Here is a 13,321-nt window from a genome sequence, read left to right as displayed (position 1 = left end):
GGTGGACAGGTGTGCAGTGCCAGGTTGCATGAATGTAGGCATCTGTGCAGTTTTCTGTGCAGTGTGAACAGTTATCGAATGATGAGAAGCCCGTTTTTTGCATTTTTTGTCCAGTCAGATGTGTTCTATGAATGATTTTGTATTGGATGAGTTGTAGGTTGGCATTTGTTGTCATGAAGAAAATGTTCTTGCAGATTTGGGGCCAGAAGTCGGCATCAGGAGCAATTGTGAGATCTGTTTGCCATTTTTCTGAAGGTATAGATGATATTGTATCGGTCTGTGAAATTAACTTGGATATTTTAGATCAGAGTTTTTTTGAAGAGGAGATATTAATGAGGGTAAAAGCTGAAGGGGGGAGGTCGAGGTTTATGTTTCTGTTTTTCATTGCTGATTGGATGGGTGATGAAACCTGCAGGTATTGTAAAAACTGTTGGCTCCTGATGCCAAACTTCTGGACCAGGAGCGGGAATGGGACCAGGGTGTTATTGTTGAAGATGTGTTTGAGGTGAGTGATCCCTTTATCTGCCCAGGTGCTTAAGTGTAACGGTTGTTTATTGCTGGTGAAGTCCGGGTTGTGCCAGATGGGGGTGAAGAGTGAGGGTGCCAGAGTGGAGTCAGTGATGCCATGAAATTTCCACCAGGCTGTCAGAGCTGATGATATTGTGGGGTTTTTGAAACAGGGGTGTTTTTTGATAGACTGAGTGAGGAATGGTAAATCTGCTAAATGTATTTCATTACTAACTGTCTGTTCTATGTCTAACCAAGTGTTGTCTGACTGAGTGGGGTGGGTCCATTTGTAGATATACTGAAGTTGATTTGCTAGTGAATAGTGGTGAAAATTTGGTGCATTGAGTCCGCCTAATGTTTTTGTTTTCTGAAGTGTGGTCAGTTTTATTCTTGGGGGTTTATTTTTCCAATAGAATTTATTGATGGATGAATCAAGAGAGTTAAACCAGATGAGAGGTGGGTGAGAGGGAATCATTGAAAGGAGATAGTTAATTTTGGGGAGGATTGTCATCTTTATTGTTGCTATTCTGCCTAATAGTGATAGTGGTATGTTCATCCATCGTTGGAGATCATCGTTTATTGTTTTGAGTAATGGAGTGAAATTTAAAGTAATCAACTCTGACAGCCTGGGAGAAATATGGATTCCTAAGTAAGTGATGTGACTTGCGCAGAAGGGGATGGGTGTGGTGAGGGCTGCCACATCCAAACTGCTGGTGTTTAATGGTAATGTGGATGATTTGTTCCAATTTATGGAGCAGTCAGAGAGAGAGGAAAAAGAGTTGATAACTTTTATTACTTCTGATAGTGACGATTGTGGGTTCTGAATGAAGAGTAAAATATCGTCTGCATAGAGGCTGATTTTATGGTGCATGTTGGGCGTTTGGATTCCAGTAATGAGGGGGTTCTGACGAATGGCTGCTGCTAGGGGTTCAATAAAAATGGTAAACAGAGAGGGGGTGAGTGGTCATCCTTGCCTGGTCCCCCTGTGAAGAGTGAATTGTTGTGAAGTTTGTCCGTAAGTAATAACTGTGGCTGTAGGGGAAGTGTATAGTGTTCTGACCCAGTTAATAAATGACTCCCCAAAGCCAAATCTGTTGAGGGTATGGATGAAGAATGACCAGTTTACTCTATCGAAGGCTTTTTCTGCATCTAAAGTGGTGATGATGATTGGATGATTGTGTGTGGCCGAATGGTGCATGAAATTTCTCAAATTTAAACTATTTGAATTGTTTATATACCAAAATTATAACTACTGTGATAATTTCTTTACTGAAAAACAGCAGTGTAGGTATGAGTGAAAAAATTTGTAAGAATTTAGAATTTAAATTGATGTTTGAATGCATGTTTCATGTTTATGTAAAAAAATCTTTTCAAATTTATCTTAGATTGTCTTCATCTACAATTTATTTGACATTATAGATGTCTCAATATGATCTGATAAACAGCACGATTTCCCTGATTGGAGAGATAATCTCCTCCTCCACCTTGGAGTATGGGAAGGAGAAGGTCCTGGGCAGGTGGAGCTTCTGCAAGGTCACCCTCTGCGGGAAGATGGTTGCTTTGAAAACTGTTAAAGAAACTAAATCCATTGCTGACCTAAAGAACGAGGTGCAGTAACAGAAAAGTCTCACATTTCGCAGCACATCCAAAAACACTTTCTCTAACATGAGATTTGCTGCGATCTGCTCTGTTTCCAGGCCAACTTTCTGAAGATGATGACCGATTTGGGCTCAGTGAACTTCAACATGGTCCAATGGATTCACTTCTTCATGGTATGATCTTTACTGCCTGGTGCTGGAGAGGCTGGACGTCAGTCTTGTCCATTTCATGAAAAGTCATTCTCTTGGACTGCTCGGACCATTCCATCGATACCTGGGCTCTGGGCTGCGTGGTAGCACAGATACTGGCAGAAAGTTCAGAGTTCAGGTTTAAATCTCTGAAGGCATCATTCATGGTCTCTCCTTGAACAGCATGAAAACATGCCAGTGTACAATTAACAGTCAATTAACTGTTAATTCTGAATTATTTAGCTGTTTTCATGAATCAGATCACAGGTTGCAAGGATAATAATGATCTGTATGTCAGGTGACCTGAGTCTTGGAGGGACCTCCCCAGCATCATCCTGTCTGAGCTCCATCAGGCCTAAAAGTTCTCCATCCCATTGACTTGAACTCTTTCTGTGTTTTCTTTAGTCCTACGCTGGTCTATCAGGGACCTTTAGGGAACTACTCTTACTTTCTTTATGCCTTTATTATCTATTTGAATACTTACAGCCTTCTTTTTTATTTTGTCCACTTGTTGACAGTTTTGTCAGGGATTCATTCTAAATTCAACTGAAACAAATATCTAAGGAACCAGGACCAATAATTCCCTTGATCTTCACTGAGAGGTATCTGATCCAACACAACTGGAATCAGTCTGTGGCAGCAGAGAATTATCAAATAAGATCAGCATCAAAGTGATCTTAAATTAATGATATTACAAGATTTGAAGGGCTTTTTTTTGAAGGAAAATCACAATCACTCCGCTTTACTGGGTGACATTGTTTTCTTTTAGTAATACAACCACAGATTATATATATACATATATATATATATATATATATATATATATATATATATATATATATATATATATATATATATATATATATATATATATAGATCGATAGATAGATAGGGCGGCTGTGGTTCAGTGGGGAGAGCAGTCGTCTGACAATCGGGAGGTTGTAAGTTTGATTCTCGTCTCCCCCTGTCTGCATGTCGAAGTGTCCTTGGGCAAGACACTGAACCCTGAGTTGCCCCCGGTGGATGGACTGAGTGCCTTGCATGGCAGCCGCCTCCACCGGTGTATGAATGTGTGTGTGAATGGGTGAATGTGATCCTGCAGTGTAAAGAGCGTTGGTCTCTGCTAATGCAGATGAAAAAGCACTATATAAGTGTAGTCCATTTACCTTTTACCATAGATAGATAGATAGATAGATATATATATGGGTCATTTTTCTTTTTAAAGAAGTCACTTTCTGACAGTTAAATGCTGTCTGTATGTTAGCATCTGTCTCCACCTATTGGTAAGAGTCAGGTACTGTAACAATAAGAAACTCAGCAATACTCCTGCTGACCTCCAGAGGGCGCCAGAAAAGACGTGATCGGGTGAACTTTTTTTTTGCATTAAGACATAATGTATCCTAAACTCATAAAACTGAAGGTCAAGTGTGAAATTAATTTGTTTCTGTTATATAAAAAAAAACAAGTAGAGAGAATTAGAATGTTGATTCACAATCACTCATATTCAGGTCATTAACCTCACATGCTTATTTTTGGACAGCTAAAAGAAACCAGATCAAACGTGAACTGTGTGTGGATTTACATTTACAGTTGGAAGTACTCATCAGTGTCACTAATACTTTTTGTTATTTGTCACAAATCAATTCAAAGGCATATTTGAAAACACTTTACCTTCATCCTTTTTATGCAACAACAGTGGATGGAGCTGCTGATGATGGAACTTTTTCAGAATGGCTCTGGAAGTGGAATTTTGTGGAAACGCTCAGGCCCGCCTTCCTGCTGGTGGTGGAAACACTGCTGCTGCGAATGAGCACCACTGCCATAGTAAATAGTTCTCCTGCACGCGTGTGCGTGTGTGTGTGTGTGTGTGTGTGTGTGTGTGTGTATAGATGGACGATGGTGTCGTGACCTCCAGGCAATATTCTCCTGGGGTCACCTGGAATAACGAATGTCCAACATCCAACAGCACCCACTAGCCGCTGTACATGCTAACTGCATGCCAGTGTAAACAAACATCTCTTTTTCAGGGCTTTTCTGTGAAAATGCGAAACTTTTCTGACACAAAAATTAAGTGTTTTCATTTGAAACGTCATGTAAAGGGAGCTTGAGTCGACAGAACAGGCTGAACCTGGTAACATGAGGTTCAGTCGAACCTCGCGTCGCCCCATCAGCCTGCAGGCACTGTGCGTGGCAGCAGTTCTAAATGCTGACCACACAAAATCTTCAAACATTAACACATCACTGCTGAGCTGTTGCAGAGCAGAGGAGACTCGGGTGTGACCAACGAACACAGGCAGGTGTAAAACGCGACATCAATCAGTCAAAGTCCTGCAGTCGGTCTTTACAGCTGGCCCATCCACGTCTTAAGGTCTCACCACACCTCTACCGCGGGACGGTTTCCCTGCTGCTGCTCAACATGGTGATGGAGAGACTCCTGCTGCTGTGTGGACTGCTGGTCCTGGCCTGCTCCGTCGCTGTAAGTATGGATTCATCGTGTGTCTCCAGCGCTCGTTACATGGTCTCCATGCTGACTCTTGCCGGTTTTGCTTTGTACAGATACCAGCTCTTCCTGTAGTGCACGGTACGTGACGAGTATCATCTTTATTCAGGAAAGGCTTGAAAGCTTATGGAGATGATGAGACGCTCTAAGTGAAATCTGTGTTTTACAGAGGTCTATGAGAACGGGGAGGATGAGAGCCCCATCTTAAACAAGGGTGAGACTCAGCGTTTAATTGCTTCATTACCAGAGAGACTCTTTCCTGACAGGTCTGCTTTTACTTCTTGCTACAGGGTCGAAGGAAAACCTCATGGAAGGCGACATTTTAATCCCAGTGAGTTTATATTTGAAGCTATTTGTTGTAATTTAACGAGCAGTTTCCTTGAAAATATGGAATCATCTTGTTATTGTCGTGTTGGCAAGCGTTATTATTTTATTGCTCGGATTGGTCTCTTTGCACCCGGCACTACGCGCATTGTTGTCAAATGATTAGGTTTATGATGGCAGATAAAGTCGGTCTTAAAAAATGTTTTTACAGCAGGGGGGGAGGAATGCTCTGCTGGACCAGAGATACAGGTGGAAGTTTCCCATTCCGTACATTCTGGGTGATGATCTGGGTGAGTTTCTCTGACGTGATAAAACCGCCGTAACTATAAATGTATGAAACCAGCTAAACGAACACTTCAAGTAGGAAGACCCATCATCTTGAAAAGATTTAGATGAGTCTACAACACCAGTCCTACACAATATACCCCTTCAGCAGTCTTTACATGACCTACCGCATTTATACAATGATCATGATAGCAACACAGACGGGGCAATGTGGAGGCTTGTACCCTCAACCAGCTGAGCCACAACCACACCTGGCAATCACTCTTGAGCCGAGGGGTTAAACATAAGGCCCATGGGCCTGCGCAAGGCTCCAATGCAGCCTGCCACCCCAAAAAGCAAATGGTAAAAAATCCCAACAAACACTCTGCACTACAATATTCTGCAATAAGAATATTGCATGGAAATTCAGCTAAGCTTCACAAGTTCGCAATATTCCTGCAGTCCTCGCACCTTAACAGCTGCTGACTGGAGAATAACAGACTGATGTAGGGTTTTAAAAGAAAACAAAAACACTGTCCAAGATTGAAGAAAGACCCACCAGTTTGAATAAACTGGACAGACTGATGGGGAAGTCTGCACGAGACCAAAGGTATATAACATTTTCTCCTGACTGCCTCCCTCAGACCTGAACGCCAAAGGCTGCGTCCATCAGGCGTTTGAGATGTATCGACTCAAGTCCTGCATCGACTTCAAGCCATACGAGGGAGAAAAGACCTTCATCAAGTTCGAGAAGCGAGGAGGGTACTGTAAAGTGATGGCCGTGTTAATGATTACCTTTAATTACACATTAAAGTTCATGTCCTCCAGTAAAGGAGGAATCCTTTTATGTAAGCCGGAGTCTAATAAAATGTCCCTGGATGCTGGAAGCTGCTAAGAAATGGCCAACGTTTGTGATCAACGACCTGAATGAGCTCTTCCCGTCGCCACAGGTGCTACTCCTACGTTGGAGACCAGCAGGTCGGTCAGATCTTGTCTTTGGGAACCGGCTGTGACCACAAGGCCGTCATTGAGCACGAGCTCCTCCACGCACTGGGGTTTTACCACGAGCAGTCCCGCACAGACCGGGACGACTACGTCAACATCTGGCTGGACCAGGTGGAGGAAGGTGAGTCCAGGAACAGAGATTCATTGAAGAGTCTTCTCAACAAAACGGTATTGTAGGATAACCATAAGGCCTCTTAGTGATTTCACTGGAGCTGTACTGATGTTTCTTATTGGGACATTTTTGCGGCATGTCGTTTGAAACCGCTGCATTCTCTCCAGGAAAGGAACACAACTTCAATAAATACGAAGACGACTTCATCACCGATCAGAACACGGCGTACGACTACGAGTCCGTCATGCACTACAGGCCCTTCTCCTTCAACAAGAACGACTCCATCCCCACCATCACCACCAAGATTCCCGCATTCCAGAACATCATAGGCCAGTACCTGGACTTCAGTGAGATGGACACGTTCAGGCTCAACCGCATGTACAACTGCAGTACGTATCGCGTCGCCGGTCTGACTCGCTGTCGTCAAATCCGTGGGTCAAGTTAAAGCTAAGGTCCTGGCCGTCTTCTACCCCAGCCGCCCCGCTCACGCTGCTGGACCAGTGCGCCTTTGAGCTTGAGAACATCTGCGGGATGATCCAGCCCTCCACCGACGACGGCGACTGGGTCCACACCAAGAGCAGCGAGGCCTCGGAGGACCACACGCTGCTGGGACGGTGCAGAGGTGTGAAGGGCGATTCAGAAGGAGGTTTCTCCAAACTGCTGGAGGAGTTGACTGTTGGTTTGTTTTTCAGATGCCGGGTACTTCATGCACTTCGACACCAAGTCGGGGAATCCTCAGGAGTCCGCCCTGCTGGAGTCCCGCATCCTGTACCCCAAGAGGAAGCTGCAGTGCCTGGAGTTCTTCTACAAGATGAACGGAAGCCCCAAAGACAAACTGGTGATCTGGGTGAAGACGGACGACGGCACGGGCGCCGTTCGCAGAATGAGGAAGATACAAACGTTTTACGGTAACGATCTAGCTCGTACTACGGCAACATGGATTCATCCATCAGCAGTCCAAAAACAGAGATTTGCATGGTGGCAAAAGTTAATTTGGTTATTTCTTCAGCTGCTTGGTAACTAAGACATGAAATTCAAATGAAGTTATCTCAGAACATCCCGAAACAACATAAAATCCTTCTGTTATGTTGTGTTTGAGGTTTCTTTTGGAGGCTTTCCTACATTAGATGCTGCATGATAAATAGTTATAGATTCAACTTTATATCATAAAGCTGCATCTGTCACCGTATTAGTTTAACAAAGACAGAAGGCAGCTTCCTACGATTCTTCCATTGATGAAATATTCTACCAGAGATTATTGACAGAGAGGTACAACCCCTTCTTCAGCCTCAGATTCATACTGATTGGACACATAAAGGGACCACAGACTATATTCATGAATACATTCTTATTGTTTCGTAATACTGGAACCAAATCCCTTTTTTTTTTTTCAAATTAATGATTTTGATATCATCAGCATTGTCATTTCATTTATCAAGTCCTGTTTGGGATGTTTGTACTGTATGTAAATATCTGTAAATGTAGCTCATCAGGCCCACTAAGTTATGTACCAAACACAACAAATCAGTCTGTTTATGTGCCCAAAGTGATGATAAGGTCTGTGTGGAGCTCAGACCTTCACTGATTTGCATTGTCTTCCCAGATATTTCTGTTTGCTGTATTTATATTTCACCTACAGGTACAGACTGGTGTCTTTGATTTACAACCCAAATGTAACAACATGCAGTGAAAGGTTAAATAACATGTCGTTCACTGGGATAGTTTGATCCCATATTAACAACTTAAATAACAGTTTTATGGCCCGGTTACAGTCTTAGGGCTCGCAGTGATTTCAAGTGAGAACTCCAAACCTTCATTGTGTTTTCGGTGTTTCTTTATACGACCGCGGTGCTCAGAGCTGCTGACAACGCAACACACACAAGCTCCCATGGAGGAAGTTTTGGAAAACAGCCAGACTGAAGACCTTCTGGGAGAGTTCAAGGCCAGTCCTCTAGTTGAAAGCTGAAAGGCTGCTGCTGTGCAGCACGACTGTAATCAGTGGAGGAGGAAGTTCAGAACCTCAGCACGAAAGGAGAAGCACAGAACAGCAGCGTAATATATATTTAATTAAACGTAAAAGTATAAGTTCTACATTAACAGTCCTACTTCCAGGTACTTTTTCTCTGTCGATTTGTCTCCTGAGATCAACCTTTTGCTGAAGATCTTGGCTAACAGACAGTTTCCTGGCTTCCCAGCGGATTCTGACCACACGTGGAAGATCGCCCACGTCCCGCTGGAGGTGGGAGTGAAGTTTCGCTACGGCTTCCAGGCAATGCGAGGCGAGCCCTCGGCGTCCGGTGGCGGGATTTACGTGGACGACGTGAGCCTGACGGAGACGCGCTGCCCCAACGCCGTGTGGAGGATCCAGAACTTCTCTAAGATCCTGGAAACGGCCGACAACACCACATCCCTCTGGAGCCCCCGCTTCTACAGCCCCGAGGGGTACGGCTACGGGATCCTGGTCCGGCCTGTGTCCACCTACACCGACTTCACGGGGAAGTACACCGCGCTGTACTTCCACCTGGCCAGCGGGGAGAACGACGCCGTGCTGCAGTGGCCGGCGGTCAACAGGCAGGCTGCGCTGGTGGTGATGGACCAAGACCCCGACGTCACACTGAGGATGTCCACGGCTCGCAGCCTCACCACCGCCCTGACCCGTGAGTGTGTTTCATCCTGACGGGGTCTGGCTCATGCAATCAGTTTTCTTTGAATTTTTTACAATTTGCCTGGTGGTTTGACCAGATTGGAGCCTCTTGACTGCCAGTTTTTGGCCCACTGGCCTCATGTTTGACACCCCTACTGTTGAGTTTCTTTGTTGACAATCCTTTTGTATCCTTTATTATTCCCCACAGGGCGAAGTTTATAAATGCACCGCTGAAGTGTTTACCACAGATAAAGCAGCTCATATCTCGCCACACACAGTTACAGTCAGATAAACACAGCAATTAACCCGTTCGCAGTGTTTTAAAATCCTCTTATCTTGATGTGATCAGCTGTTTTAAGCTGTGTAAAGATCTTTTATTATTATTTAGCTTGGAAAACAGCCACTGAACTCTTACACCAACTCATAGAAGATACTGATTCTATCAAGATGATTATTTTTTTTTTATTATTATAACCATGAACATATTAAAGTTTAAATTTAATCCACACATTTTCACAGTGTGCCTGCATAAAACGGTAACAACCCCAAATCTGGCTCAGTGTGATCAATGAAGAGACTAGAGTGGTCGTTTGTGTCTCATCAAGTCCAGGAGGAGGCACATCTTCAGTTAGTACGGAGGTAAAAGTGATAATACAGTGGATTTAACAGGAAAAAAAAAGCATTCCAGAAATCACACAGGTGTTTGTCATATCTCTCCTCCTCCTCTGGATGTGCTCCGTAATTCAGAACATTGTTCCCAGTTCTTCATTTTCCAGAAGTGTTCTTCATTTTAGTAATTGATTTTATTGCCTTTACAACTAAAACAGACATTTTTGCAACTTCATTTCTACCAAATGATGTTTCACTGGAGCCTCGGAGTGAATTTAACCTGTGAAATGAGCCGAACGTCGTACAATTCAGGAAAATGAAGACCACATTACACTTTTTAATCTACTTTTAATTTAATTTAACTTAATTAACTTTTTAATTACACAACTTTAACTATTTTAACCAATTTGCACCCCCATTTTTTTTTAACTTTAGAAATCAAAGTTATTTCATTTTGTTTGTTTGTTCATTTTTATCCTTTTTTGCAGGATGTTGAGATTTTGCCAAAATGAAAAGTGCTTTACAAATGAAATTTAATATCATTTTAAGCCAATTTTTTTCTGAATCTGACAATGGGGAAACAAACGGGATGCAGGAAGGTCTCAGGATGAAATCACCATCTCCATATAGACATTTAGCTGCTTTTTGTGCCACTCTTCAGATGATTTTAAAAGAGTCATTTCCAACTTTGCCTGATTATCCTGTTGTTTTGTCCCTGGCAACATCAGATGGGGAATTTATCTGGGACGATCCGTCCAAGGTGGGGACGTATGACGCCTCCTGCGGCTGCTACAGAGGTGAGTCGTGGGGCTGGAGGAACTTTGTGAAGCACTTCGACCTCAGGCGGCGAAATTACCTGAAAAACGACGACCTGATCATCACGGTGGACTTTGATGGTGAGTGGTTTCCGTGGCGACGCCGTGAAGGTGTGTGTGTGTGTGTGTGTGTGTGTGTGTGTGTGTGTGTGTGTGTGTGTGTGTGTGTGTGTGTGTGTGTGTGTGTGTGTGTGGTGCGGTGTGTTAACGTGGGGATGATTTGGTCGACAGATTTGACGTCACTGATCAAAACAGAAGTTCCCATCCAGTCGGAGGAGTGACGTCGCCTCAGAGAGGTGAGATCCTCTCTTTGTTTCACAGCTTTTCAGTGATTATCTATAAAAATGAATTGTTAATTGTTCTAATTAATTTCATCTGTTGCAGGAATGGAAAAATCAGGATGTGGAAAAATAACCTGAAGATGAAACGTTGATGGACGGTTGGAAAGTGTGACTGTTTCACCTTTAGAAACAAAAATAATGGAATTTGTGCGAATGAATGGAGGCACACAGATCTGTCAAAACACTGGTATTGATTTTGTGTCTTTATATCTATCTTTATTAAATGTATCAAAGAAACAGAATGTGGTGCGTTTGTCAATAAATACTTTTTCAATTGTTGTTTTTTTCTTTGAAGCATTTTTCACATCATTACTGAGCAGAGCTGGAGAAAGGACTGAAAGATAGTAATTAGGTAAAATTATCTTTATTTTGCTGAAAGTGAAAATATCCTTTTCGAAATCTTAGCGTCTAAAAGTGAAAAAGTCATTCATTTCAAATTTAATTTGAGAAAATTGAATAACAAAAAAGGACAAAAAGTTAGAAATCCAATCCAACACTAGTTGTTTTATTGAAAAGTTAGTTTATATAGTATTTAGGACCTTTCAGGACGTAGAAGATGCAAACTGTGTTCAGATCATCAGTTCTGTGGTCCATCTTTTTCTTTATTCAGCTCAAACACGACACAACTTGTCATATCCACTGGAAATAAAATAAAATAAAGATATAGAGTAAAACAAAAATCTAATAAAATATTTATGACTTAACAAAAGCTGAGCAGTTCCTTCATGACAAACTGGTTCTAAAAAAACTTCAAACAGATCAGTAGTTTTAACTGAAGGAATGAGCACACTGACTGCTGATACAGGAATATAAATGAAATGTCCTGCAACACCAAATACTCTGAAAGTCCTGAGAGACTGAATGAGGGTTCACTCGAACACAATGGAGAAGCAGGTGGCTGAAAACATTTCAAAAACCAGCAGCAGCAAGTCGTCCAGCTGAGAGCAGAAAGGGAGAAACCTCCGACCATCCCGGGACGGCGAGGAGGCCCTGGTAGAGCGGGAGCAGCGCTGGAGGCTTCAAGAGGAGGAGGAGGAGGAGGAGGAGATCTTCAACCAGAGGAGCTGCTCCGACAAGCCGGAGAGGAGGAGGGGAGCTCAGAGTCCTCGTGGAGCAGATCCTCCAGGAGACCTGAGGAGGAGCAAGGGAGAGAAAGAGGAGAGGCATCAGAGAAGGAAGGAGGCTGAAGAGGAGGAGAGAAGAGGGGCAGATTGAAATTAAAGGATAAAAGAATGAAACGTGAAAAGTGGATTGGGTGGCAGCCGACGGTAGGGTGCCCGGCGATCCGATCCTCAGTCACAGAGACTAGCTCTCGGGACATGGAATGTCACCTCGTTGGGGGGGAAGGAACCCGAGCTTGTAAGGGAGGTTGAGAGGTATCGGCTAGATATAGTCGGGCTCACCTCCACACACAGCCTGGGCTCTGGAACCTAACCTCTCGAGAAGGGTTGGACTCTCCACTTCTCTGGCGTTGCCCACAGTGAGAGGCGGCGGGCTGGTGTGGGTTTGCTTATAGCCCCACAGCTCAGCCGCCATGTGTTGGAGTTCACCCCAGTGAACGAGAAGGTCGCATCCCTGCGCCTTCAGGTCGGGGATAGGTGCCTCACTGTTGTTTCGGCTTATGGGCCGAACAGCAGTGCAGAGTACCCGGCCTTCTTGGAATCCCTGGGAGGGGGGTGAGACCAGTAAGACCTGGAAGGGGGTGATTGGATCACACGGCCTCTCTGACCAAACCCGAGTGGTGTTCTGTTATTGGACTTCTGTGCTAGTCACAGTTTGTCCATAACAAACACCATGTTCAAGCACAGGAGTGTCCATAAGTACACTTGGCACCAAGACACCCTAGTTCGGAGGTCGATGATCAACTTTGTTGTCGTGTCATCTGACCTCCGGCCACGTGTTTTGGACACTCGGTGAAGAGAGGAGCAGAGCTGTCGACCGATCACCACCTGGTGGTGAGTTGGATTCGCTGGCGGAGGAGGAAACCGGACAGACTTGGCAGACCCAAACGTGTTGTGAGGGTCTGTTGGGAACGTCTGGTGGAACCCTCTGTCAGCATGGCTTTCAACTCCCACCTCCGGGAGAGCTTCTCTCATGTCCCGAGGGAGGCTGGGGACATTGAGTCCGAGTGGACCATGTTCTCCACCTCCATTGTCGAAGCGGCTGCCCGGAGCTGTGGTCGTAACGTCTCTGGTGCCTGTCATGGCGGCAACCCCCGAACCCGGTGGTGGACACCGGAAGTGACGGCTGCCATCAAACTGAAGAAGGAGTTCTGTCGAGCCTTGTTGGCTCATGGGACTCCAGAAGCAGCTGACAGGTACCAGCAGGCCAAGTGAACTGCAGCCCGCATGGTTGTGGAGGCAAAAACTCGGATCTGGGAGGAGTTTGGGGAGGCCATGGAGGAGGACTATCG

At 44.3% G+C, this 13,321-nt stretch overlaps 1 protein-coding gene across 1 annotated transcript; it reads left to right on the top strand.

Annotated features, from left to right (window-relative positions):
* The first annotated feature begins 1,926 nt into the window (after window positions 1–1,926).
* LOC115401494 (meprin A subunit alpha-like) lies at window positions 1,927–10,848 on the top strand. Its single transcript, XM_030109748.1, has 15 exons — window positions 1,927–2,115; window positions 2,205–2,279; window positions 4,663–4,770; window positions 4,851–4,875; window positions 4,964–5,008; window positions 5,085–5,125; window positions 5,333–5,408; window positions 6,027–6,144; window positions 6,333–6,508; window positions 6,667–6,888; window positions 6,975–7,121; window positions 7,192–7,407; window positions 8,695–9,148; window positions 10,464–10,648; window positions 10,799–10,848. Exons 1-15 carry the CDS (start codon window positions 1,927–1,929, stop codon window positions 10,846–10,848), a joined length of 2,127 nt encoding a protein of 708 aa, XP_029965608.1.
* The last annotated feature ends 2,473 nt before the right edge of the window (window positions 10,849–13,321 follow it).

Source organism: Salarias fasciatus, chromosome 15 (assembly GCF_902148845.1).
Source record: "Salarias fasciatus chromosome 15, fSalaFa1.1, whole genome shotgun sequence".
In the NCBI taxonomy this organism is placed as follows: Eukaryota; Metazoa; Chordata; class Actinopteri; order Blenniiformes; family Blenniidae; genus Salarias; species Salarias fasciatus.
This window is presented reverse-complemented; position numbering and strand designations above follow the sequence as displayed.

Excerpts from the sequence above, each read along its gene's own strand:
- LOC115401494 (XM_030109748.1), top strand. The coding sequence starts at position 1,927 with ATGTCTCAATATGATCTGATAAACAGCACGATTTCCCTGATTGGAGAG. Across the intron at positions 4,876-4,963 it reads AGCTCTTCCTGTAGTGCACG|AGGTCTATGAGAACGGGGAG; the intron begins GTACGTGACGAG and ends TGTGTTTTACAG. Across the intron at positions 6,509-6,666 it reads GCTGGACCAGGTGGAGGAAG|GAAAGGAACACAACTTCAAT; the intron begins GTGAGTCCAGGA and ends CATTCTCTCCAG.